Raw genomic sequence first — 27551 nt, forward strand, 5'->3', positions numbered from 1 at the left:
GTATGCGGAGATGACTGACATCGGGCTGTTCCGGAGCAAGCGCTGACTCATTGTGACATCGCTTCATAAAAGGCATCACATACACTAGATGAGTCAACAAAAAATCTCTGAGTGTGGCATAAACTATAGTCTTTCTTCCTCTCACTCCGAGGTGACAGATGAAAGTATATAAGCCGGCTTCTAAGCTAAGTCCAGCACTCTTGACAGACCTCTGCATATAGTCTATAAGCAGCTCTCAAAAAAATGAGTACTCCAGAAAAGCGAGTGTGAGATTGCAGTAGGCACAAACAGGGGTGAAACAATCTTCCTACCAAGAATACCTCACTATGACAGAGGTGAGCTTCCCTTCACCTTCATTAGACGACAGTTCCCTATCCGCTTAGCATTCTCTGTTACAACTCTACACAGCCTTCTCTAGAGGAAAGAGAGCCAGCGCTGTTCATTGTGGATAATGACAAGGGCATTACTGACAACATTGTTTATAGCAAACTCCTTTAGGATAATGGGCATGAATGGACACAGACAGACACAGAGATCTCCATATACGGGCATAAAAGGGACACACCCAGACACATACAGAGATGTCCATATATCACAGACACAGATAGCTCCATATATGGGCATAAATGCACACACAGATGGGCATAAATGGACACAGGCAAACAGATGGCCAAAACGGGTCCTATGACAACAGGTATAATGGGGTTTGATTTAAAGGGTGGAGCATTCATTCCCTATTTACATCGTTCCTGTGTAGGCCGGTCCCCGACTAGACCCTCGGCCACCCGAAGGAGCGGCCGAGCTTCTAGTTATTTTAATTACAGGGACAGAGCTCTCAGCTCTGTACCTGTTTTATTATTGGCAGTATTCTGTCACTTCTTCTTCTTCTGCCACTTTTCGCAGTTCTGGCTGAACCGTGCTGTCGCTTTTTACGAAACTCGGCCATATGGTAGATGGTCATGAAAAACGATCAAAAAATAATTCTCACAATCTTTCGTCCAAAGGTGGCGCTATAGCACTCAATTGAAAATGCCAACTTTGAACAGGTACAACTCATGCCCTGTTTGACCTACAGCCATGAAACTTGGATACACATATGCGTCTCCTCATGCTGAACAACTTTCACACTCTGACTTTTGACCTCTGACCTTTAGATCTCCCACCATTTTGAATTATATGAAAAACAGTCTTTGGCTCCTAACTTCTGCATTTTTTCACTTCCACCTAGAAGTTGTCGGCAGAGGTCCAAAGTTCAAGTGTTAAACGTTTCGTGCAGATTGCTCCAAAATCCTAGGATTCCATAGATTTTAACTATTGCAGTTTTATGAAAATGATTCATCTGCCCCTAAAACATACATGCAGACTCACATTTCTATGAAACTTTGCAGAAATGTACAGGGTCATTCCAAATATCACTGAAACCAATATTACTCCAATTGGCCAAAGGGGGGCGCTATAGCAATTTTATGAAAATGCAGACTTTAAACAGGCATAAGTCATGCCTCGTTTGGCCGAAAGTCGTGAAACTTTCTTACACATGTGCCTTGACTCATGAGGAACACATCTATCGCTTTGACCAGTAAGCTCCACCCTTAGATTGTCCGCAATTTTGAGCAGTTTGAAAAACACTTAAACCCAGGATTTTTCAGCTATTTGCGTGAAACTGTATCATCTGTGTGATCTCCTTTTTCACAGTTCCTTGTCTGTTGGTCCAATGGCGTCTCCCTTAAATAAGTGCCTCACAATCTCAAGGTCGCCAGTTCAAGCCTCACTTGCAGACTTCATTTAACTCATTCAGTGCCAAGCTTATTTATTCATGTTAATGGGATTTTGGTTCTGAGTGCCACAGCCAAAATTCATTGTAAAAAAAAAGTGCTTAGGAAGCGAGATACAGCCTTTTTAAGTTATAGGTTAAACAAGGAGTGGATGGAGCAGCAAATCTTCAAATCATCATATCTTGGGTTCTGAACATGTTTTTCCCCCAAAAAAAAAAAAAAAAAAAACTTTTATTTTGATTTTTTTTTTTTTTTTTTTGACGGATTTGACGGATTGTGGCGCTCTGGGCGTCAGGCCACGTGACGGATTTGACGGATTGTGGCACTCAATGAGTTAAGTTGAATTGCAAACAACATGACTGTATCAATGAATACATGTGCAAATGGTAAAGATAACCTGAAATGCATATTTGAGAGTACGTTTTTCAACGTATGACATACTTCATTCTGAAAATAGCCGATCTACAATCTCAAAACCTTTCAGATAGCAACGTGTTTCTGAGCTTGTAGATGGGCTGCTTTCACTGTTTTCGGTTGCGAGGAGACATACAATTTCTCTATTGGTAAATGGTTTGTGAACGAGTGATCTTAGTGTTGGCTTGGTTCATGACAGAAGGCAAGAGTTTATGATCTTCAACAGACAACATCAGCCTGGACAAAACTATAGCACTATAGGTAGTGTTGCAGCCTATTAGTCCGAAGGTTAAAAGTTCGATTCCTGTTAATGGCAATAGGTTGAGATGTCCAATCAATCCATTCTGTTTTCATCTCTCTCTCTCATCAATCTATTCCGTTTCCATGTCTCTCATCAATCTATTCCGTTTCCATGTCTCTCTTCAATCTATTTTCTCTCTCTCTCTCTCTCTCTCTCTCTCTCTCTCTCTCTCTCTCTCTCTCTCTCTCTCTCTCTCTCTCTCTCTCTCTCTCTCTCTCTCTCTCTCTCTCTCTCTCTCTCTCTCTCTCTCTCTCTCTCTCTCTCTCTCTCTCTCTCTCTCTCTCTCTCTCTCTCTCTCTCTCTCTCTCTCTCTCTCTCTCTCTCTCTCTCTCTCTCTCTCTCTCTCTGCTTGCAGCTATATTTATTATTTTAAGGCTGGAACCAAGCCATCCAGGCTCCTTGGTGATTCATGACCATAGAACATTTCATTATGTCTCAAACAATAATTTGAAAACCACAAAAAAGGCAAAGTTACAACTGTAACTAACGATAGTTGCAGCCCACGATTAATTGTTACTCAAATTATTGCGATTAATGATTTAATTGTGTGTTTGGCCATTGAACATTTGAGCATATGAATCAAAAAAGTAATTTCTGTTTCTGCCTTTTACTGTAGGCTTCGTAATCAAAAATTGCACAAGGCAGATATCTCTGCTGTCCGGCCGGAACCAGCTAACTCCAAAATGGTAATTGTTCAGGAAATGAAAAACAAAATATGCATTTTTCAGAAAATGAAGAAAACCTTATATTTTTAAAACAAAGCAATACTGCCTCATCAAACTTGGTATTGTGACTTTATATATTATCAGATACTTGCATGTGTCATTATATTATCACCACTTTACCCAAATCCAGCTCAAGTGGAGTTAGGAGGTTTTGTCCATCATTGAGTGGAGTTAGGAGGTTTTGTCCATCATTGATAAGAACAGCTGACAATGAATCTCGAAGCTCACAACACATCACAACGCATTGTGAGCTTGGAGATCAGCTATTTATGGTGTGCGCCACCCTCATATACTATAGATCAAGCTGAATGCTGTACTTAAACAACTTTTATTTTAACATGCATTGGAAACATCCATGGATCTAACTGTTACCACTGTTGTTCTTCTACAGTTGAGTACAACAAACAATTCTGCCTCAATACTCAATACTAAATGTATTTAACAAAAGCAATCATGGCACACCAACAATAAATAAATGGCATATCAATAAAAAATACACTCATGAATAATAGAATCTGTAGCCTATCAAATCTGTAGCCTACTGCACTAACAATAACAACCACAGTTGCATTTACCTATCCATCAACATTTTATTATTACACTGTTGTGTGTTGTGTGTTGCCTAAACCTTCCAGTCACTGGGTTGGTGAAAACACCCTGCAAAACGGTGACCAGAGCCAAGAGCAAATGACTGTTCACTTAAAGTCTCTGCTAAAGGTGGAGGGTAAAGCATGAATGCAGTCTGACATGAGTGATATTCAGTCACATCCTGCATATTGATTTAACGCTGAAATTACACAGTGAAAACTGTCCAAATTTATATCTGACAATTGGTCAAAAAGAAAGTCTGAATTATGTTTTTTTTAAATCTGTAGTATTTATATTTGACAATTGGCAAAAACCCTGTATATATAGTATGCAGCAGTGGAGAGCATGAGAGGAGGGGGGAGTTGTTTGTTTTTGACGGACAGTTTGAGGATCCAATGGAGTTGGGAGTTTTCGTCAGAGGCGCTTTTTAATACTTTTCATAGGTTATTATAAAAAAAAACTTTACAGAGATGTAAAGGGGGTTCAATAGCATTGATTTATGAAAAAAAAAAAAAAACTGAAAATGGAGTTAGCCGGTCCCGGCTGGACACCGACGATATGACAAATAACTTAAATATACAAAGAAATTATTGACATATTTAATAATTTTATACATGTAAAAATAGCAGTAAATAGCAGATCTACAAGCTTACAAGTAAGCGTGTAGATAGCAGTAAATAGCAGATCTACAAGCTTACAAGTAAGCTATTTTTAATATTTGAAAATGTGTTTAAATGTTTCAACATGGAAACGATTATGACGATTATACAAAAATCATTGCCGACTATCTCAAAAAATCATTGCGATTGGACGATTACGTAATAATCGTGACAGGCCGGGGCCTACTACTCACCAGACGATGCCCTGCGCTCCCGAGCCGATGGGCCGCAGGTTCTGGTAGCGCTTTAGAACGCAGAAGGTGGAGTCGCCCACGTCTAAGCTGTAGTACTCCTTCTCACGCTTGTTCCTGTTCATGGTGAAAGCCCTGCGAGAAGAAGAATACACTGTGTTCTGGACATCCACAGTGTTCTGAGACGTTCTGTCAAGACCTGTGAGATGAATGGAGGGAGAGGGAGGGGAGGGAGAGAGAGGGTGAGTCATCTTTTCACCTTTCTTTAACCTTCCGTTTAGACTTTTCAACAGCGTGGTGTTATATTGCTTTACCCACTTAAACCCTCTAGAACAGTGGTTCTCAACCAGTGGTACGGGGACCACCAGTGGTCCTTGAGGGGGATCCAGGTGGTCCCCAGCTAAATGATGGAGAGTTGGTAAACAAATGGACCCTTATAGATAGATCTTTAACTCTTGAGTGTAAAAATGAAACCAAATGGACCCTTATAGATCTTTAACTCTTGAGAGCGTAAAATGAAACCAAATGGACCCTTATGGGTCCATTTGGTTTCATTTTACGCTCTCAAGATAATGGTGGTCCGTGAAATGGTGGTTCCGTGGCTCAAGTACCGAATAAATAATGGACCTTGATATGAAAAGGGCTGAAAACCACTGCTCTAGAACAGAGGCCTTCGACAGGGGGTACGGGACCCCTAGGGGGTCCTCAGAGTTACCACAGGGGGTCCGCCAAATCTTTTTTTTTACATTAACCACTTGAACCCTAGCATAGTAAGCATACATATTCTGAGGAGAACTTGAGCCAAAAATAGCAGATCTGCAAGCTCACAACGCCTCTTGTCGTTGCGAGGAGTTGTGAGCTTGTAGATCGGCTATTTTCGTTTGGTGTAGAGTGTAGACGGAAAAAAGCAGACTAAAGTTTACTAAGTATTGACCGTTTAAGAGATTAAACGTCTTAAAACACACATTAACATGAATCTAACAGACACTGATGATAGTTGCTGTCAAACAAGTCTGTGAATGAAGCTCTATGAAATCTATGAAAATGTTCAGCAACACAAATTTATACAATATATAGTGGGGGTCCCTGCTTCACCTCTCTCTCAGCCAGGGGGTCCTTGGGCTGAAAAACGTTCAAGACCCCTGCTCTAGACTTCGTAAACTGAACCCCAGTTGGCTCTGTACTTGGACTCATTTCTTCCATCTACACCTGCCAAAAACAGCCGATCTACAAGCTGCGTTTGTGAGCTTGTAGACCGGCTGTTTTTGACCAATGTTCCCACCATAATATGAACGCTGCGGTTCGAGTGGTTAATGCAGTGCCTCTCAAACTTTTTCATGTCAAGGACCCCCTCAAATTAATATGTATTGGCCCACGGACCCCTCCCATGTGAACATATTTTGTGCCAGGGACCCCCATACAAGCGTTGTGTTGTTAAAATGTTTCAAAAGTATTTGTAGATTGGGTATTTTCAAATAGACAATATATATAGGGTTAAAGTGCTTGAACTGATTTTGATGCTAATCACTAATTTAGCTGGGGATCCCCTGGAGCCCCCTGAAGGACTTCTGGGAAACAGTGGCTCAAGGGACATGGTGACACCGACATAAGGACATTCTTGTGTTCACATAAAATAAAGCATTTCAAAATCTATCCACGTATTGTCAAAACAAAGCATTCTGCACCACTGTCATAACTCTCACACACACACACACACAGGATACTGCAATGCAACTCACACACATACACACAATACTGCAATGCAACGTATGCAGTGCTACGCACACACAGAGGCACACACACAAACTAGGCTACAGGCCTGAGAGAATAAGAAGGTCTTAAGCCTGCGTTTAGAAGATGATGGAGTTGAAGCAGATCTCTCTCAGGTCATCAGGAAAGGTTGTTCCAGAGAGTAGGAGCACAGTGACTCAATGTACTTTCCCCTCATTTACATGTTATTCTAGGTACTCTTAATAGGCCAGTGTATGATTATCTCAGAGTTCTGATTGGTTTACAGTAGTTAGAAGACCAGTGTCTGATGATGTGAGAGCTCTGATTGGTTTACAGCAGTTTAGGAGACCAGTGTATGATAATGTGAGAGTTCTGATTGGTTTACAGTAGTTAGGAGACCAGTGTCTGATGATGTGAGAGTTCAGAATACAATTAGATAACCTAAAGTAAACATCATTTGGTGTTAAATAAACAAAACAAAGACAGACATCTTTATCGTGCACAACTCCCACTGAATAAGTGTTCTCATGCACATCAAGTTGGCCAAAATATCCAATATTTAACTACAAAAACATAAGCGCATACTTTTCAAAACCACAACAAAATAAGTGCTTTTCCTAAATAAATGTTTTCAACAGCACCAGTTGTGGCCAACTGCCTTACATACTGTAAGCAATGGATTGAGGGTCCATCGCTAAACTACACAAGAGAAGGCTTCCATTTCCTGTGTAGTTTAAAGGACCACGGCCACAGTTAGGACTGTTCCCACCAGGGCCAGCCGTGCTTATGAAAATGTGCCAGGAAATCGTCTCATTTAATAAAGCATGTTTCAAATTCTGTAGAACTTCACTCACTGCCACCTGATAATGATTCCCCACTACTTGTGTCTTCTCTACTGTAATTGATGGGTATAATAAACACAAACAGCAAATGCACCCTTACGGAGGGATGACCATTTTGCTTGACAATCAATAGGCTCTATGCACAGCAGCCATTTTGGAAAAAAATTGGGCCTCTTCTAACTTCCTTCACAGGTGTTACCAATGATACTAATGAAGGCTCTGTTCCATTCTGGTCAAACAGAGTCAGGGTGCTGTTATTGTGCATGTTGGCTCACTAGAAACACTAGTGGGTCTCAAAGTGTGGTCCAGGGACCCTCATGGTTCCTTGAGAGGGTAACTCTTAGAGTAACTCTGAGAGAGACACTCTCAGAGTTATGGGGGTGCTTGAAATTAAAAAGTCTGAGAACCACTGTGCTACACTAAATGGAACAGAGCCTTCATTAGTGTCATTGGTAACACCTGTGAAGGAAGCAAGGAAGGGGCCCAATTTCTGTCCAATATGGCTGCCGTGCATAGAGCCCATTGTCATACTAATAATTACGATTAGGCGACTATGTAATAACTGTGGGGTTCATTTGTCCACCCTCGTGCTGCGTTCACGCTGGCAGCTACAAAGCTACCATTCATTTTTCAATGTAAGCCAGCCACATGAAGATACAAATCGACCCCCGACTCGGTAGCTAATACAGTATCTACCCAAAGCTACAATCCAAGTTGAGCTGAATATTTTGAGATGGGGGTCCGCGACCAAATACATATAATTTTGGGGGTCCTTGACATGCAACATTTTGAGAACCACTGATACAGCAAGATATGGTTTTCAGAAAACTGGATTTAGAAGAGGGAGGGGGGGCTAAATCCTTCTGTCCGCTAGTTCCATGTACAGGCTTTATTTTCCTTTATATTTTCTTGCTTGTAGCTTTGCATCTTTTGAACCTGGCAGTGTGAGGGCAGCAGCAGGGTGAAATGGATTACTCAGGGTTTCTGCAGTGTTAAGACAGGTTCTTAGGGGGCCGAGGCCAGAGAGACCAGTCGTCGAGCATCCTGCTCTGAGTCATCCAACGTCTAAACTGTCCATCACACTGGGTTCTCACACTCCCTTCCACGGCCCCCATGGGCCCGTCTGGCCCACAGCTACGCTTATCTACTTCCTACAGCACAGTAAACACATCTCTGGAACACCCTGCAGCAACCTTTAAAACACTAATAGTTTCAACCTGGCTGGCTGGAGGCCCTGTTTCGGGCATGTCATTATAGGTGGACATTTTTTAACCTATAAAACATAGTTGTTGTGGTCGGGTGGAAATCTCATGTCCAAAATTGTTACTTTTCAGGATTCAAAAATAGCAGATCTACAAGTTCAAAACGCATCGCATTTGAGCTTGTCAGACCCGCTATTTGAGCTACTTTTTTTTTGGGGGGGGGGGGGTCTTTTATACCTTTTTTTTATAGGACAGTAGACTGACAGGGAACGGGGAGAGAGATGAGGGGGTGACACGCAGCAAAAGTCGGGATCAGAGTCGAACCTGCGACACGCTGTCAGTTAGGCTGGATTACCAACCCCTAGGTGCCCAGAAGGTTACGCCAACCGTCCGGGCCTATTTGAGCTACTTTTGTGTGAACTGTAGTATGCTGTAGTGCATTGGTTCTCAAAGTGGGGTCCGGGGACCCCCAGGGGTACTTGAGGGGGTTCCAGGGGGTCCCCAGCTAAATGATGGATAGTTAGGAACCAAATGGACCCTTACGGGTCTGTAACTCTAGAGAGTGTACAAATGGAACCAAATGGACCCTAACGGGTGCATTTGGTTCCATTTGTACACTCTCAGAGTTAAATTAACATTGATTTTACAATATGAATTGGGGTCTCAGAGATAGAGATGCCATTAAATGGGGTCCGTAGCCCTAATGCATGTCAAACTGGGGGTCCTTGAAATTAAAATGGTTGAAAATCACTGCTAGAGCCGTAAAAAATCTTCTCTTATGGGGGTCCCTGGCATATCTTTTCAAATGGGGGTCCGCGAGCTAATAAGTGTCAATTTGGGGGTCCTTGACATGAAAAAGTTTGAGAACCACTGCTGTAGTGCATTCATTTATGAAAACACATAAAAAGATGAAATATGGAGATGAGGTTTCTGCCCAACAAAGACATTATAATGTGAAAAAAGGTGGAGGTACTTCTGTGGCCTACTGTACTGGTAGTGTGTGAACAAGAAATAAGGCACTGATGGTGGTTGTAAGATTAGCTCCGGCCACATACATACACACACACACACACACACACACGCTTATAGTGTAGATGGCTAAACCATTAAAGCCACGCTGTAAAAAGAAAGGCAAAACTAAAAAAAACTAATAAAAAGGCTCATCTGTAAAAACAGGAAAATGGTCTATTTATGTACAAAGCACGTATTAACGTCAGTATGGTCCTTTTAACCACCTGGGGCCAACAAAGTGCAGCTTATGGGCGATGTGTGTTTTAAAATGGGGCTCCAGTGATAAAGGTACTTACCGCACCGGATAGATAATTGTTTTTGTTGTTGATGATATCTCTCTCTCTTTCCCTATCCCCCCTTCTTCTTCTTCCCTTTCTCTTTTATGGAAATGACTAAAACGAATTTCACCCACTGTTTTACACCTGTAAACCTGTGATGTGACAATAAAGTTGATTCATGGTGAAACTCCTGTTAAATAAGTGCAGGACTAGCAGGTCATATACTGTAGCTTTTCACCCAGTCATTCATCTTTATATCACCATTGTCAGGTGGAAACCTTGTACTGTATGTTTAAAACTGTTACCTTATAGGAAATGGGGAAAAAAGAACCTGTTCTCCAATGGATTCATTGTTGTTATATTTAGTCACAAGCTATTGTTAATACTTTTCGTTGGCCACACTCGCAATTGCGACACTTCGTGTTGTGAGTGTGCCTTGTAGATCTGCTATTTTTGCTACTTGTGTGTGACACTGTAGTATGATGGAAGTAGGGAATTCATTTACAAAAAAACTAATATGAAATATGGAGATACAAGGTTTCTATAGATATAGTTTCTATAGACACAGTTTCGGTCAATGCATTACACCACCGTCTTCAACAGGGGGTCCTGAGAGTTATTACAGGGCCCCCCCCCATGTATGTGATAGGGCCATTTTTAGCAGCGCTAAAAATGGCTCTATACCTGACTTTGTCCGTGTTCACCGTCAACGTTCTGATTGGTCAGACACGTCAACAAAGTGATTAGTCAAGCTTCACGTGACACGTGGCTATAAACACATTATAAACACATCGATGACAAAATGTATGTCAAAGGCGCCGCTACCTTCACACAGGGTGTGATTTTTATTTTTACATTAACCACTTGAACCTTAGCATCCCTATTCTTAGGGGAACATTAGCCGAAAATAGCCGATCTACAAGCTCACAATGTGTTGCATTGCAAAACTTGCGAGTGCGACGCGTTGTCAGCCTGTAGATCGGTTGTTTTCAGCACAGAGGTTTGGGATAGAGGGAAAAAAGAGCAGAAAGAGCCAAAGGTCAAGTGTGTCAACAAAAAAAACATTTACTCACGTCTATGAAGCCATCTGTGAAATCTATGAAAAAGGTTTACACAATTGTATACAGTATGTAGTGGGGGCTTCATCTCTCTCTCAGCTAGGGGGTCCTTGGTCTGTGAAACGTTGAAGACCCCCCTGCCATACACCACTGGTTCTTAACATCAGGTCTGGGGACCACCAGTGGTCACCAGTGTACAATCTCGGAGTTAAATTAACACAGAGGATTCTGCAGTGCCGATTGGGGTCCCAGAGCAAAAACATAATTATGGTATCAAATAGGGGTCTGTGGCCCTAATACATGTCAAACTTGGAGTCTTTGAAATGAAAAAGAACTCAACTATAATAGAACCCAAATCTACACTGTTAAATCCTCAGCGCTTACTTTCATTTGTACACTCAGAGTGTAAAAATGGAACAAAATGGACCCGTAAGGTTTGTTCCATTTGTATACTCCGAGTTACAGACTTGTAAGCGTCCTTTTGTGCCCTTTGGTGGTCCACGGACCTGACGTTGAGAAACAGTGCCTTCCACATCACAGTGTCATGTGTGTGACAGGGCAGGTGTGACTTCATTGTGCCATCGCAGATGTTTTCATTGGAACATTTTCATTATTAAGCCAACGTTGGGCACCCCTGGCTATTTAAATTGCCTTAATTGGAAAACGAGTTCCTCTACCCTACACTCCCAGAGCCTTTTACTATTCCTTGTCTGTCTAAGGCTGTCACAATCATGACATTACTTGACGATGAATTGTCAAACAAATAATTGAGATTAGTTAGATTAGTTGAACACTGGAACAATAAACCGTTTGCCGTTTAGGCTACGAAGCCTAAACAAACGTTTCACAGGGCAGATATGACAAATAATTTTTTAACATAAAGAAATGACTGACCAAATTATTTTACACGTTCCAATAATATAAACAGTGAAAATAGCCAATCCACATAAGTTGGGAGGATAGCTTTTAGTTTCTACATTATGCCATGGTCCTGGAAATAGCTCCAGAAAGATATTAAACTGGATCATTTAATCCCTTTGGATGATGTATAAGCGTACTTCAGATATTAAAAGTGAAGTCTACACAGCTGTTTTACTTAAGTTAAATGTGTATTTTGCCTTTGTTTTGTATTGCTTGTTGACGCTACCAAGGCCTTGGCTCAAATCAATATCGCAATGATTTCAAGATTTTGCCTCGATTACAATTAATGAACAAGACTGCAATCTGTCAATTGCTAACTTGCGCCTTGAGAAAAAAAACGGAAATAAAGATAGTAAACAAACAAATGTTATTTTTAAAATATAGTCAAAACTTAAATAAATAAAAAATGCAGTGCTAGTACAAAAAAAATATATTGAAATAAAAATAAAAAAACAGTGTTTCAAGTATAGTATGGTAATGTAGTAATTATCAAAAAAAAATAGTTCAGTTAATATCAAGTACAACATTTTCTTGGTTTGTAGATACATTTATTGTAATTAAGTCATGATCTGAATAATGTGTCTTTGACTTCAATAGTTATATTATTTTCTTGATCATTGTTGTAGTACACATGATCACATACTATATAACTAATATACTAGTATATAACATGTAGTACACAAGATGAATGGCCGTGTGCCCATTCATCTTGTGTGACATATGTCCATGTGTCGATTCATCTCGTGTGCCCACATGTTCGTATGCCCACTTATCCGGTGTGCTCTGATGTCTAGAAACTTGTGTGCCCAGATGTCCAGTGTGACCATCTGTAGTAGTTACTGAACTGTAGTAGTTACTGAACTGTTGTTTCCCTGAAAATGCCCTGAAAAGGCATTTTTTCCTCTCTGTTCTGCCCTTAAAAAGGCACTGTTTTGCCCCTGAAAAGAAGTTGTTGTCACTACACACTCATTATGAGGCGAAAGGTGATTTGAAGAGGTCCTTGACCAGTTACTCAGATTAATTAGCATCATAAAAGCAGTGATCATCAAAAGAATTCAGCATTTTAAATGCCCTTCTTTGTCCCTCTTATTGCCTGGGAATCCCCTGAAAATTTATTGTCTTGGCGATGGCAGGACATCTGAAGTTTCAAGTCTGGTGGTCTCCTGGCCTGTGGTGTTGTGAACTCTTGTGAACTCTTGGCCGTGTGCCCAGTCATCTTGTGTGACATATGTCCATGTGCCGATTCCCACATGTTCGTATGCCCACTTATCCGGTGTGCCCTGATGTCTAGAAACTCGTGTGCCCAGATGTCCATTGTGAGCATCTGACCTTATCTGCATTAAACGTTGGTCATCAATGTGAATTAATATATTTTACAATGTATATATATATCATCTTTCTTTGTATTCATGACATAATAGTGATGTCATCAATACTATGCCTATTTGTTCATGCCAGTGCCGAAGCTTAATTTGATTGGTTGGACTTCACGTGACATATGTGCATAGTGCCTATAAAATACTAGGACGACGGCGGATGAGACTATATGTATATATAATAATTATATCTTTGTATATATATATACATATAACTAATATACTACTATATAACTAATATACTACTATATAACTAATATACTACTATATAACTAATATACTACTATATAACTAATACACTACTATATAACTAATATACTACTATATAACTAATACACTACTATATAACTAATATACGTTGTGTATATGTTGTGTACTCCTTTCGACATGACGACCCTGAATACAGTACTTGCGCTGCTTCACAGGCGCAAGTAATGATTATGTACAGTCTCTGTCGGGTGGACGTCCAAAACTGCTACTTTTCAGGATTCAAATGAAAAAAGGAATCAAAAGTAGCAGATCTACAAGCTCAGAACATCAAGCTTGTGGATCTGCTACTTTTGATACTTTTATGTGACACTGTAGTATGATCAAGTAGGGCATTCATTTACGGGAAAAAAAATCTAAAAGTTTAAATATGGATATGAGGTTTCTGCCCGACAGCAACGATATTTAAAAACAAACGGTGAAAATACAAGCTCACAACGCGTCGACACATTGTGAGCTTGTAGATTGGCTATTCTTGCACAACAAAGTATAATACAGGGCTTAAGTGGTTAATCAGACCGATTTGGTCGATTACACAATTCTATTAGAATAGTTTCCTGTCAATTCATTGATATATATAAGACATTTAAAACAATTATCAAAATAATTGAATCTGCTTCTTGATTATTCAAACCTACTTAAGAAAGATTACGTTGGTTATTGGTTCCAAATGTCGGTTTCTATATAGTTTCAGTTCATTCTTGCTTCAGTAGAAAGCACAGCAGTAAACCAATAATGGTACCAAGTACTCGATGAAAAGGTTAGAGATCCGGAACCGGAAGAACCGGAATCGGTTCCGGAGCCGGTTTATCACACTGTCAGAGCTGGCATGTGGACTTCACGTCTGCTACACAACTTGAACTACAATACCAGTGGTTCTCAAACGTTTTAATATGAAAAAACACCATAACTCAGAGTGTACAAATGAAAACATATAAATGATGATGAGCCTTACGGGTCCATTTGGTTCCATGTGTACACGCTCAGAGTTACAGACATGTTGGATTTGGAACCCCCTCAAGTAACCCAGGGGGTCCCTGGACCTCACTTTGAGAACCTCTACACTAACATGTATGCAATACTGAATTTATGTTCATCGAAAATGATAATGAAGGCCAAAAATATTAAATGGATTCGGACCGTTTAGAGGGAATCGTTAAGGAACCGGAATCATTAAAATCCTAAAGGATCCCAAACCCCATCGATAAAGGTCTGTCTTTGTCAAAAGACTGATTCAATATCTTGCTCATTTCAGAACCCTTTTCCCAGATTACTTCTGTGGATTCCGTCAGCAGGACATCTTATCCTATTATTTGATTTAGCGGTCATGTAAATACTTTTGTGGGAAACGTCAATTGGATTGTTTTCATTCAATGAGAGGAGAGGGGAAAAAAAAGAAAACCAGGCTCATGTAACTGCAGCTGTAAGGGAGAAGTAACAAGAGATAATAATGCTCTCTGGCTTTTTAGATCTGATCCTAGGCCAGCAGATGTGCAAACTGTGCTTCAGGAAAAGACCATGACACTGCAAGTTTACATATGATGGATTTTCCTCTTCACTCTCTTATGCAGAATGACTAAACACAGTGTGAGAGAGCAGAGAGTCAGTGTTTGGCTAGCTCAAGGACACTTGGTTGCTGTGGGAATTGGACCCCCCACCTTTCTTTAAGTGCCTCCATCAGTCTAATAATTCCACCTCAGTCGACCTTCTATGACAGCGGTTCCCAACCTGTGGGGCGGGGCCCACTGGTGGGCTGTGACGTGAGGACAAGTAGGCCCCCAAATGATTGGCAAAACACAAGATTTTAATGATATAAAAAAAATAAAGTAATGGTATTTATTTTCGTTTCCTTGTGGTTCCGATAAAAAGGAACTTAAACGTATAATATGTTAGTTTCATTGATCCAAGCCTGAACACAATCGATTGATCGATCATTAAAATAAAGATGCTCTGAAAATGCCCACTCATCTGACCACTTAACACGGCAGCCATTCGGCTGCCGTGTTAAGTGGTCAGATGAGTGGGCACACGTTTAAGATGTTTAAGCGAGCCCTGATGTAGAAACGAAACGGTTGGGAACCGCTGCCTCTATCAGTCTAATTCCACTGGCCTCTCAGTGGATCTGCTACAACAGCAGACCCGAACTGAGGGCCAGGGCCCACTGGCGTGATCTACAAGCTCGAAACGCTTGGCGATGCATGTGCCCTGTTGTGAGCTTATGGATCACCCGTTTTAGCTATTTTTGAGCCATACACCGTTGTACGATTAAGTATTAAACAGGGCTCAAAGCTTTCATGACATTCAGTTTAACAACACATGAAAAGTCTTTGTCATGGTCCTTTCAAACGTGTATAAAAAGTTTTAACTGAAAACTCCACTCCACCTAGCCATTGCAGGTGTTTTTCTCTCACATTTCTAAAGCCTTTTCAACTGCAATGAAAAAAGAAATCTTTGTCTGCGGGTGTCGCCTTTGAGGGATTTTGCCTGTCAATCATCGCCAATCACAGATTACTTTTCAGCCTAATTATTCAGAAAACCCCAGACCACAGAAAATCCACTGAATGTTTAAAGTTCAGTTTTTTGGGGTGTAATTGAGGTCATAAAACCCCACAAAAAACATGAAAAATTATAAAACAAGTCAAAATTAATGTCATATAACTTTTAAGTGGTTAATCAGACCAATCAATTAGTCGCTTATAAAAACTCTATTAAAATTAACAAATTGGAGTCAATTCGTAGATATATTTTATTTGAAATTATTCAAATAAGCGGGGGGAAAAATTGTCGCTAATAAGGTAGTCGATAGTTACAGCCCTAGGCTAGTTACAACTATGCCACCACAGGCAGGAACAGGTCTACTGCATTGGTTCTCAGGTGTTTGTGGCCCACCCATCTGCCTACCGGCTGCCATGTTAAGCGGTCAGATGGGTGTGCCGCGTGCATTTCCAGAGCGTGTTTATTTTAATGATCAATCAACCGACTATGTTATTTTAAAAGCTCCCATCACAATGAAAACTCATTTTTCAAAGTCTTAGCGTGGGGCCCACTTGCAGCACCCTCAGGCCCATTAGTGGGCCCCGGCCCACAGGTAGAGAAGCACAGGCCTAGAAGTGCATGTACGGTTGGAGCTAGGGGTGCAGTGAGACAGACAGCATCCTCCCACAGCAATCCATTTTCACTGTATTGATTTTCAACTCAGTGTGACAAAGTGCTTCATCTGGTACAGTGCAGCACAGGGACCCAGACCCCACCCCGCCCCCCAGCAGAGATGATGAAAAGAAAGCTGTTCATCTTTTGATTGTATAGAACACTTCATATGGTGTTGTTCTATATTGGGAACAGCCCAGCGAGACAGGGTGGGAGAGACAGCCGGTAGGAAAGCTGAGAGGGAGACAGTGTCCGACAGACAGAGAGTAAGAAAGCTGATAAGGAGACAGTGGAGGAGAGGGAGACAGCATAGCAGAGACGGACAAGTGGAGGGCAGTGAGGACAAGCTTAGAGGGAGACAGTATAAGAGAGACAGACAGTAGACAAGCTGAGAGGGAGAGTAAGAAAGCTGAGAGGGAGATAGCATAGGGAGACAGAGTAGGAAAGGCAAGAGGAGGGCAGTGAAGACAGGCTTAGAGGGAGACGGTGTAGGAGAGACAGACGATAGAAAAGCTGACAGGACGACAGTGTAAGAGAGACAGACAGTAGGAAAGCTGCAAGGGAGACAGTGTAAGAGAGACAGACAGTAGGAAAGCTGAGAGGTAGACAGTGTAAGAGAGACAGACAGTAGGAAAGCTGAGAGGGAGACCGTGTAGGAGAGACAGACAGTAGGAAAGCTGAGAGGGAGCCTGTGTAGGAGAGGCAGTAGCAAAGCTGAGAGGGCGACAGTGCAGGATAGACAGACAGAAGGAAAGCTGAGACAGAGACCGTGTTGCATCCCAAACCAGCAGGGGTACATGTGGATCTAGAGGCTCAGAACAACACCATTGTGGGTGTTGTGTAAGTTTGACAAATCATTGATTCTATTAACAGTTGACCCAATTTGACTTAAAAAGACAAACTTTAATTAACTGCCAAGAGGAATTGTAGAGGAATTGTAGAGAAATTGAAGTCGTGCTTGATTTTGAGGTTACCACACAGATCCAGAGACAGACATCTCCTGTGGCTGCCTGCGTCAGCCTCCCTGTCTGAACCACACTCAGGATCATATGACGACAGCTGTCAACATAATAAGATCGATTGCCAGGCGGATGATGTAGATGCATGCCGTTGTCCAAAATATGAAACTGTATCATATTTTAGACAGAAGTATTTAAAATATTATTTTGTATTTTTTTTACATCACTCCTGTGGGGATGTGTGTATTTTACATAGATTGCTTTTTAGTCTCACACAGCACACACAATTACAGGAATAGAATGAATAAAATATATATTTATTTTATAATAATAACCGTCCGTAATCCATGATAGCCTAACAAGACAGAGCACAGGGGGAGAGAGAGAGAGAGATAGAGAGAGAGATGAGTAAGAGTTGGATAAAATATGATAAATCATTAGTCCAATGTAGATCATAGCTCTGAGAGTGTCTCTGTCATGATGGCTGGACATTCTCTGGACCATGGCCTGACCCCCACGTTACTATAACCACTGTTACATCCACCCCCTCTCCTCTCTTCAACTGCCTTCGCTCTCCCTTTGCCCTCTCCTCCACTGGACTTCCATCCCTCCATGCACAGCAGCCATATTGGAAGGAAATTGGGCTTCCTCCTTACTTCCTTCGCAGGTCTTACCAATTATACTAATTAAGTCTCTGTTCTATTCGGTCAAACAACAGTCAGGGTGCTGAGTATCGTGCATGTCGGCTCACTGGGAACACTCTGCTACACCAGTGGGTCTCAAAGTGTGGTCCAGGGACCCTCATGGTTCCTTGAGGGGGTTCCAAATGAGTGAGACTCTGAGAGTGTACAAATGGAACCAAATGGACCCTTATGGGTCCATTTGGTTCCATTTGTACACTCTCAGAGTTATGGGGGTCCTCTAAATTAAAAAAAGGTTTGAGAACCACTGTGCTACATTAAATGGAACAGAGCCTTAATTAGTATAACTGGTAAGACCTGTGAAGGAATTAAGGAAGAGGCCCAGTTGCTTTGCAATGTGGCCGCTGTGCATAGAGCCCAATCTGTCCATTACCAGCTGCAGGTGTACTGTATTCAATGAAAAAAAACACCTCACACTTGTAAACGCACATTCCTTGGTGAAATGATGCAGCATTTATATGCAGCACCCCACCAGGGAGGGACTGCACTGAGTGTGTAAGCAGGTTTTTGCTCACAATTCACAGAGAAAATTGTCGACAGTAGTAGTTAGCTGAGAAACAGCTCGGCAGCAGGTTTGCGTATCCATCTGCTAATTTGTTCCACTGACCGTATGGTGCTGTCACGATTACAAACTTAAGTTGACGATTAATTGTCATACAAATAATTGCGATAAACGGTTTAATTGTGGTTTTGGCATTGAACATAATGAATAAAAAAATGTATTTAGGCTTTGTACTCGAAAGTTGCACAGGGCAGATATGACAGATAACTTAAATATACAAAGAAATTACTGACACTGACATTTTGTACTTTTATTTTTAAAGTCATGTGACTTTAAAAATAAAAGTACAAAATAGCTGATCTACAAGCTTACAACATTGTAAGCTTGTAGATCAGCTATTTCCGCTATTTTTGGAAAAATGTTTGAAAACGTATTAACCTTTTTCAACACGGAAACGATTATACAAAATAATTGCGATTAGGCGATTATGTAATAATTGTGACAGGCCTATATGGTGTTTAGTAGGTTTGAACTGACGTCGCTTTCTTTGAGCCTCACACTTTCAACAGTCCCAAGAGTCTACCCAACTCCTTATTAGGGATGCACGATTAATTGATCGTCATATCGGTATCGGCCGATGTTGGCCTTAAAATCCAATGTCGGTATCGAACCGATATCATAATATAGCGGTTTTAGCCAATATTTCATTTTAAAATAATTATGTTTGAATGTGAAGCTGAAAAAGCCTTTCGTGATGATGAAGGCTGCAGATTCAATCAAGAGTTTTCTGGGGAAACTTTCAAAGGGGTCAACAAGTTGGAACATTTTTAAATTAAGATACTACTACATTCAAGCCGTTTATGTTGGGACATTCAATTTCAATATGGTGCATCCCTAGTTTTGGAATAAAGAGGCATTGCTTTCACAAATTCAGTGTTTATATGCCTTTTTCAGAAAGGACAACATTTTTACTTGTTTTTATACAGATGTTCGACATCTGTAAATATCGGTTATCAACCATAACAGCTATGTTGACATCGGTTATCGGCATTGGCCAGAAATGTCACAGATTGATACTCCTTATCCGGCCCTCAACCGTCTCCACGCTTGACTACTACCGGCATGCTCACTCGAACCCCTTCAACTGATCCAGAATGCCGTGGCACCACCCGGCACACCAGGTCTACGACCGCCCTCCAATTTCACCTCTTCCAACTTCTGTGTTCCTCTCACTAGCTTGCGGTTTGCTGCCGCTATCCAAACCACTGGTGATGACGTACTTTACTATGGCAATCAACGGCAGATCCACCCCAACAACCCTTCCCACTCTGTTAGATCACATGGATTAAAGCAAAATAAAATCTCACGACTGAAAGAAGTCCTAATATGTGATTTGTGAAACAGCGTGAAAGGAGCCCACTAATTGCCCACTAATTCTTTGATAAACAATTAGCACAAAATGTAGAATTATAGTGTTTTGGTAGCCATAGAGCCATCCAGTTGAAGAAATCGCAGATTGATGCTAAAAGTCGGCCATATCAGCCCTGACAAAAAAGGATAGTCATTTTGTGTTTTAAAACAAAATGCCAGACGCCAGAGGGTTAACCTTTGCTTTCATGAAATATCTGAGATCATTTGGATTTTCTGGAAGATTGAACATGCATTCTATTGCTAGTTTGACCACTTCAAAATAACCGAAACTAGGCCATCAATAAGCTTACAACACGTCGCAGCGCGACGTGTTGTAAGCTTGTAGATGGCCTATTTTCGGTGCATAGCATGCTTGCACAGAAGACATGCCGACTTCTATGGAATCCAAATGACTGAAACCAGTCGTGGGGACTGAGAACTTTAATCCACGAGATCAGATAACACAGGATGTCCGATGGTCCTGTCCACCCTGGTGACCAAGACAAGCGTCCTAGATTATTCTCCCTCCTGGCTGAATGACCTCCTACGCCCCCCCCCCCCCATCAAGACTGCATACTCACTCCTCCCCGTTTTCCACCGCAGTCTGAAAAACTCAGCTCTTCAGACTCAGCACTCCTCATTCCTTGTATCACTTCTTGTCACATATATACCGTTTTGACAGATGCTAGTTGTACTGTGCAGATGTGTGTTGGTTACTTGTTCACACAGGCTATGGATAGTCGTAGGATAGTCGTAATAAGACTGTTTGCTTGACCACAAATGTTATTTAGATTGCATTTTTGATTTGGACCGATGCCAGGTTTGATGTTTACTTGGTGCTGTGCGTTTACACTAGTAGTGACAGGCTACAAACCATTGTCAATGGAAGCCATTAATTCTGCAAGGCACCGTACAATGGTGGCAGGAGACGAGGGAGGCAAAAGAAAAGGTGGGATGATAACATGGGAGAATGGACTCACTTGAAACTCTGAGGCAATGAGAGCTGCCGAGGACAGAGAGAGATGGAGAGATTTGGTCAACATGATCCGATAGGATATGATCCTATACAATTAGGATAGGACAGGATAGACAGGATAGGATAGGATGAGCTACAAAATCTACAAAAAAGGGTGAGCTGGTTTCAGCGTTGTTCAGCGCTCTAATGACATAGAGAAGTGCCAACCAAGCATGTTTGTTTCACCAGTTCCACTCCCCTTCCCTCTGCACACAAGTCCTGCTTGTAATGAGGGGAAACCTATATTATATAAAAACAGTATTGTATTTATATTTGTCTAGCTTCTTCTTGCTCCCACATGGATCCACGCTTGATCACGTCAACAAACGCAACACTTCAACAGCGACTCAGCGACAGTGTAGCTGACCACATTTTGTAGCTTTTGGCACTGCTAAAGTGACACAGTGAACTGCCTGCAGCCAGATCATGGCCTAAACATTACCACTTTTCTCCAGAAACAGTGGCCTATGTCCTCGTTTCCTCTATCGCGAATGGGTTCCTTGCAGTCTACATGCATCCTTGGTGGGAGAGATTAGGAAGCAAGGAAAAGACACAAGTGAGGGAAACGTGGATGCAATTTAAGAGACTTGGGATGCACCCCGTGTGTCTGATCGACCTGCCTCCACCTCAGTTGTTGCCTCATGTGTGCATGCATCATCTGACTTGACTTTGTAGCGTCTGCTTTTAAATTTATGAAAACATGACACCCAGTAGCGCTAGAAGGGATGTGCATGACTGACCAAAATCAAAGTCAATTATTCTATTGCTATTAATAACGAATATTCAACGACAAACGTTTAATCAAATATTTGATTATTCTGACCCATGCCTAAGCGATAGCCTTCCAAATACAACAGCAAGTAAGGAACGTGGCAAAATCTACATTCCATATACAAGATGACAATTTAAAGTCAGGTGTAAATGGACAGTATCTAAACTGGATGTTGATCCGCTGACTGCTGTCAGTGTCCACTGTAGTCTACAGTATGATGGCCTTAATGTCTTGCCATGTCCTCTTGTACCATACAAGAGTCTTCTACTGTATGTCTAGAATACTGTGTTAATCCTTCAATGATTGGTTTGTCACTGGACCATGTTCAAAACGCAAATCCATTGCACAAGTTCTCATTTTGTTTCTATAGTGTTATATAGTGTTTCTATCAGATTTTAGGTGCGGCGAATCACACCCTTGTGCCTCCACCTTGCTCTAGATCTGCTCGGTCCCTTTGCTTCGTCATCATCATCATAATACATCCAAATTATATAGCGCTTTTCAAGGTACTCGGTTGCTTTACAAAATAAAACAAAAACAACTTCATTAAGAAATAGCTAGTTAAAAAGGCTAAAAACTATGCAAACAAAGCATTAACATTAAAAGGCAAAGGGGGGAATTAGAATTAGGTGGGGAATGCAAGTCTAAAAATGTGGGTTTTGAGGGTGGTTTTAAACATTATCAACATACTTTGATAATGTTTGGAATTTATCAAAATCACTAAAGTTTAACCACTTCAGACCCTTAGATACAACCACTTCCGTTCTACTTCCTACCACAGCTGTTTGTTTACACCGGTGCAATAGCACACGTGGCGCGAGCCATGACGTTACACGTTTTGCCGTTTCCGCCCATATTGCATGTGGAGAGAGCGTTTTCAAAGATTTCCACTCTGGAAGGGGTTTTCACTTTGTTGCGGTTTCAACCCCCGAAAATACCGTCATCTAAACGGACGGCACATCTGATATTTCATTTTGCCGTTTTTTAGAGAGACCGTTGTCGTCTAAACGGGGCCTTTTTAAAACGGACCTGATTTGCACCGTAGCCTACTTGGTTCTTATTCAATCTACACCAAATCTCTTCAGCAAAAACAACAGATCTACAAGCTCACAACGCGTCACTTGATGAATGAATGTTCCCCTCCAGAATAGGCATAATGGGGTTCAAATGGTTAAACTTATAAAGTTACTTTCAATCTGAGATTGTCTCCTCGTGACATACTGTCTTATCTTAGGGGGAAAGATTTACATATTTACGTATCATAATTACGACATACACGTAAGGTGCTAAAAAGTAACAATGTAATCCAGGGGTGCCGTGGATGAAAACGTTTATTTTTTTACAGGGGTGCCCAGAGCCAAAAAAGTTTGGGAAGCTCTGCCCTAGAGGTTGGCATCACCAGACCTGAGGGAGCGGGAGGGGGCGTAGGTAGTGAAGGAGGTCAGAGAGGGAGCGGGGAGCTTGTTGAGGGCCTTGTAGGTAGGGGTGAGCAGTAATATTTTGAAATCTAATCAATGTTTGACTGTGTTGATAATGGTTTTGTTCGCTCACTGCCAGCGCTGTGTTGTCAACAGGAGACACTGTGGTACGCAGGCTGTTGGCAGGAACAGGAAACAAGAGGCTGTTGGCAGGAACAGGAAATGCACCACAATCCCTCTCTCTGTCACAGGTGGAAAGTGGAAACCTGCTAAATGTTTCAATAACAGATGCACACACACACCAAACCATAACACATACAGTACCTACGCAAGCAAGGCAACACAGCCATGGGCGGACAGACGGACATCTGTGTGCACATACAGCCAGACGTCCCTGCCATGTGCACGACTGTGCACACGAAGGCTCATGCATTACAAACGCACACACACACACACACACAAGCCTGTCACAATTATTACATAATAGCCTAATAGCAATTATTTGAGATAATCATTTTGCATAGTCATCATACTATCTTCCATGTTGAAAAAATGTTCATACATTTAAAACAAATAGTGGAAAAAGCCGATCTACAATGCAACTTTTGTTTACGAAGCCTAAAAGCCAAACAGAAATGTAAATTTGATCCATATGTTCGATGCCAAAAACACAATTAAACTCGTTAATCGCAATCATTTTTGTGACAATTAATCGTCAAGTAAAATGTCACTATCGTGACAGCCCTTGCCCGCACGCACACACGCACACACAGTGGCACACACACACACACACACAGTGTGTCACACACACACACACACACACAAATCTGCAATGTGCTGCATCATAAATATGTCAGTGGCTAAAAGCAGTGAAACAATATGTCCCCAATGCAGGAATAATGCGCGAGCCCAGTGCCAACGACCCTTGTACTTCCACTAGTGGTGTGTGTGTGATGTTGGCATTAATAGGAATGGGAACATTGACATTCTACTATTGTACTCATAGATTACTCTGACTGGATTAGAGTGTCCTGATCTTTAGGCTGAAATGTCATTTGTTAAAAGAACTCCAACAAATCCTATATGCATTAGTAGTGGCTCAGCCCCACCACCACATGCACATTTTTTTTCAAATCCGGAAGAAAAAAAAGATCCATCAAAATGATAGGTTTCGGATCCAGAGCCGGAGGATCCCAACTATATTTGTAACAGTTTCTGGAACTGGTTTATCACACTGGCGTGTGGACTTCACGTACTGGTATACAATTAATAATATACTGGTGGTGGCTAAAACTTTTTAATTTTAAGGACCACCATAACTCTGAGAGTGTACAAATGGAACCAAATGGACCCGTAATTTGGTTCCATTTGTACACTCTTAGAGTTACAGATCTGTTAAGGATCCATTTGGAACCCCTATAGAGCGTCGCAGTTCCCGCCCACTTCCTGGTGCCGGAAGTAAATACTCAATGCATTTTTCCCATTGACTTTTACAAAAATATTTATATAAATTAATTTAAGCCTAGAATCAAGCTATCCAGGATAGCGGTGAATCATGACCATGAAACGTTTGATTCTGTGAAAAAACGTTTTTGAAAACGGCAAAACAAAGGGTATTTATTAAATATAGTATATCATATCATTAAATATAATTTTTTTTTAAATCACAGAAAACTAGAAAAAGTGCTCCTCGGAGCACAGGTCTCCGCCAGGTCAGGTAGGCTATTGTGGCCTCCTGGTGGCGCTATAATAGGCCAACGTGAAAAGGGTGCCATTTCTTCTTAGGCCTTGCACGACAATCGGACACTGACTGCATTCATGATTTGAGGCATTTTGTTAAAAACATGTGTTTCGCTAAATTAGACCTGTTGGTGGCGCTGTAACAGGCCAATGTTAAAAGGGTGGCATTTGTTCCTCAACATAGTGCGAATGTGCGTGCAAAGTTTGAGCGCAATTGGACGGTGCGTTCATGATTTGCAGAATTTTGTTCAAAACAAGCCAATAATGCAAACTTTAGATGTCAATCTTAGCCAATCAGGATGGAATATGAAAAATCAAAAAGATCCGTCTTGATCACATGACTATAGAGAGCATGTGTACCGATTTGCGTGAGATTTGGATCAAATCTGAAGGCTTAATATCCAAAGAATTGTTTTACATAAGTCGGCCTCCTGGTGGCGCTATAAAAGGCAGCTGTGAAGAATGCAGGGCTAAGGTTTTTCCTTGACCTATAGGGAGTGTGCATACAAAGTTTTACACAGATCGGTGCAATTATAGGTAAAAACACGAATCGGCCTGTTATAGCGCCACCATGAGGCTGATTTGAACATTTTGAAATGGTAGTTCTTCCTCGGCCTAATGGGAATGTGCGTGCAAAATTTCACGGAAATCGCATGCTGTGTTCATGATTTGAGCCATTTTGTTCAAAACGGAGCACTCCTGCAAACTTTGGAAGACATTTTTAGCCAATCAGGATGGAATATGAGAAATCTGAAAGACCCGTTTCGTTTAATGACTATACAGATACTGTGTACCGATTTGCGGGATTTTTGGACAAAATCTGTAGGAGTACTGTCAAAAAATGTGTTTTGCACAAATCGGCCTCCTGGTGGCGCTATAACAGGTCCCTGTGAAAAATTTGGGGCAGAGGTTCTGCTCTGGTATCCAGGGACTGTGTGTGCACAGTTTGGCTACGAGTAAGCCAACGGTGCCGGAGATTAGCTGTACACAGACAGATCGAATGACGGACGGACACACGGACGGACACACGGACACACGGACGGACGGACAGGGGGTAAAACATACTCTCTCGCCATGCCTTTCGGCCTGGCGGAGACAAAAAGGTTTTATGGTCATGATTCACCGCTATCCTGGATAGCTTGATTCTAGGCTTAAATTGATTGATATAAATATTTTTGGAACAGTCAATGGGAAAAATGCATCGAGTATTTACTTCCGGCACCAGGAAGTGGCGGAACTGCGATGCTCTATAGGAATCGGTAACAGGAACCGTTAAGGAATCGGACCGCTAAGAGGGAATCGTTAAGGAACCAGAAACGTTAAAATCCTCAAGGACCCCAACCGTAATCAAAATCTATCAATAATTCACAATTTACATTGCTATTAACGACTTTAACCCCTGACATGCCTATTTAGGGCATGTAGTGTAACATTCTCAAATAAAAGCGCAGGCCTGTATGTTTAACCACATGAACCCTAGCGTCCCTGTAATTCCAGGGGAAGAACATTCTGCAAAAATAGACCCATCTACAAGCTCACACTATGCGTCACCATCGTGAGCTTGCCATTTTCGCCGTATGCCGGTGAGATAAGTGGTTAATAATGCCTATTCTTATCAGTGGTAGAAAAAGTACTCAAATGTTTTACTTCAGTAAAGGTATCAATACTGCAATGTAGAAGTACTCTGTTACAAGTAAAAGTCCGGAAGTAAAAATGTATTTGAGTAAAAGTACAAAAGTATTGGTATAACAATGTACTTAAAGTACCGAAAGTAAAAGTACTTAATGTTTGAAAATAGCAGATCTACTAGAGCCATATGAAATCCGTGTTAACGGAATCGCGGACGGAATCGCGGAAATGACCAATAAAAATGGAATTGGAATAAAACACGGAATATTGCAGAATTTGAAAAAAAAAAAAAATCGCGGTAAAAAAATTTTTTTTACCGCGAATTTTTACAAATCCACGGGACACCACCATTTTGCATGGCCACATCCTACTTTATAAACAGTAAAATCCACGTAGAAATAGTCTTAGAAAGACGATAGAAACAATAATACATGCGCGACGCCATTTTGCGCATGCTCAGACCGAAGTCACCGAATTATTTTGGGAACATTTTTGCGTATAACACAACAAGGGCCATGTATGGACTGTTATATCTTGAACATTTATTCATTTCCACTTACCAGACACTTTTTTTTATGGTAAAAATGAGCATAAAAAGCAAAATACAGAATTCAGAAATATTAAAATGGAAAAAACAGAATTTGGGAAAAAATAAAACGGAATTGGGAAAAAAATAAAACGGATTTCATATGGCTCTAGATCTACCTAGGTTTAGAATAGTGCTAAAGTGGTTAATGTATGTTTTATAATGTAATCATTTATATCTGAAAAGTAACTAGTAACTCAAGTTTTCAAATAATTGTAGTGGAGTAAAAGTACAATATTTGCCTCTGAGATGTAGTGGAGTAGAAGTAAAAGCAAAGACAATTGGAAATACTCCAGTAAAGTAAAAAATACCTCAAAATACAGTGCTTGAGTA

General features: G+C 41.1%; 1 protein-coding gene across 2 annotated transcripts in view; it reads right to left on the reverse strand.

Annotated features, from left to right (window-relative positions):
* Positions 1-27551, reverse strand: part of mapk8b (mitogen-activated protein kinase 8b) — a 76343-nt gene that overhangs the window by 42854 nt on the left and 5938 nt on the right. For both annotated transcript variants that reach the window (XM_084077372.1, XM_084077373.1), the window contains exon 2: positions 4657-4852. In XM_084077372.1, the coding sequence (XP_083933498.1) occupies positions 4657-4778 (122 nt within the window). In that variant the 5' untranslated portion in view covers positions 4779-4852. The remainder of the gene's footprint in view (positions 1-4656; positions 4853-27551) is intronic.

Source organism: Gymnoscopelus microlampas, assembly GCF_963454915.1.
Source record: "Gymnoscopelus microlampas genome assembly, chromosome: 14".
Lineage (NCBI taxonomy): Eukaryota > Metazoa > Chordata > Actinopteri > Myctophiformes > Myctophidae > Gymnoscopelus > Gymnoscopelus microlampas.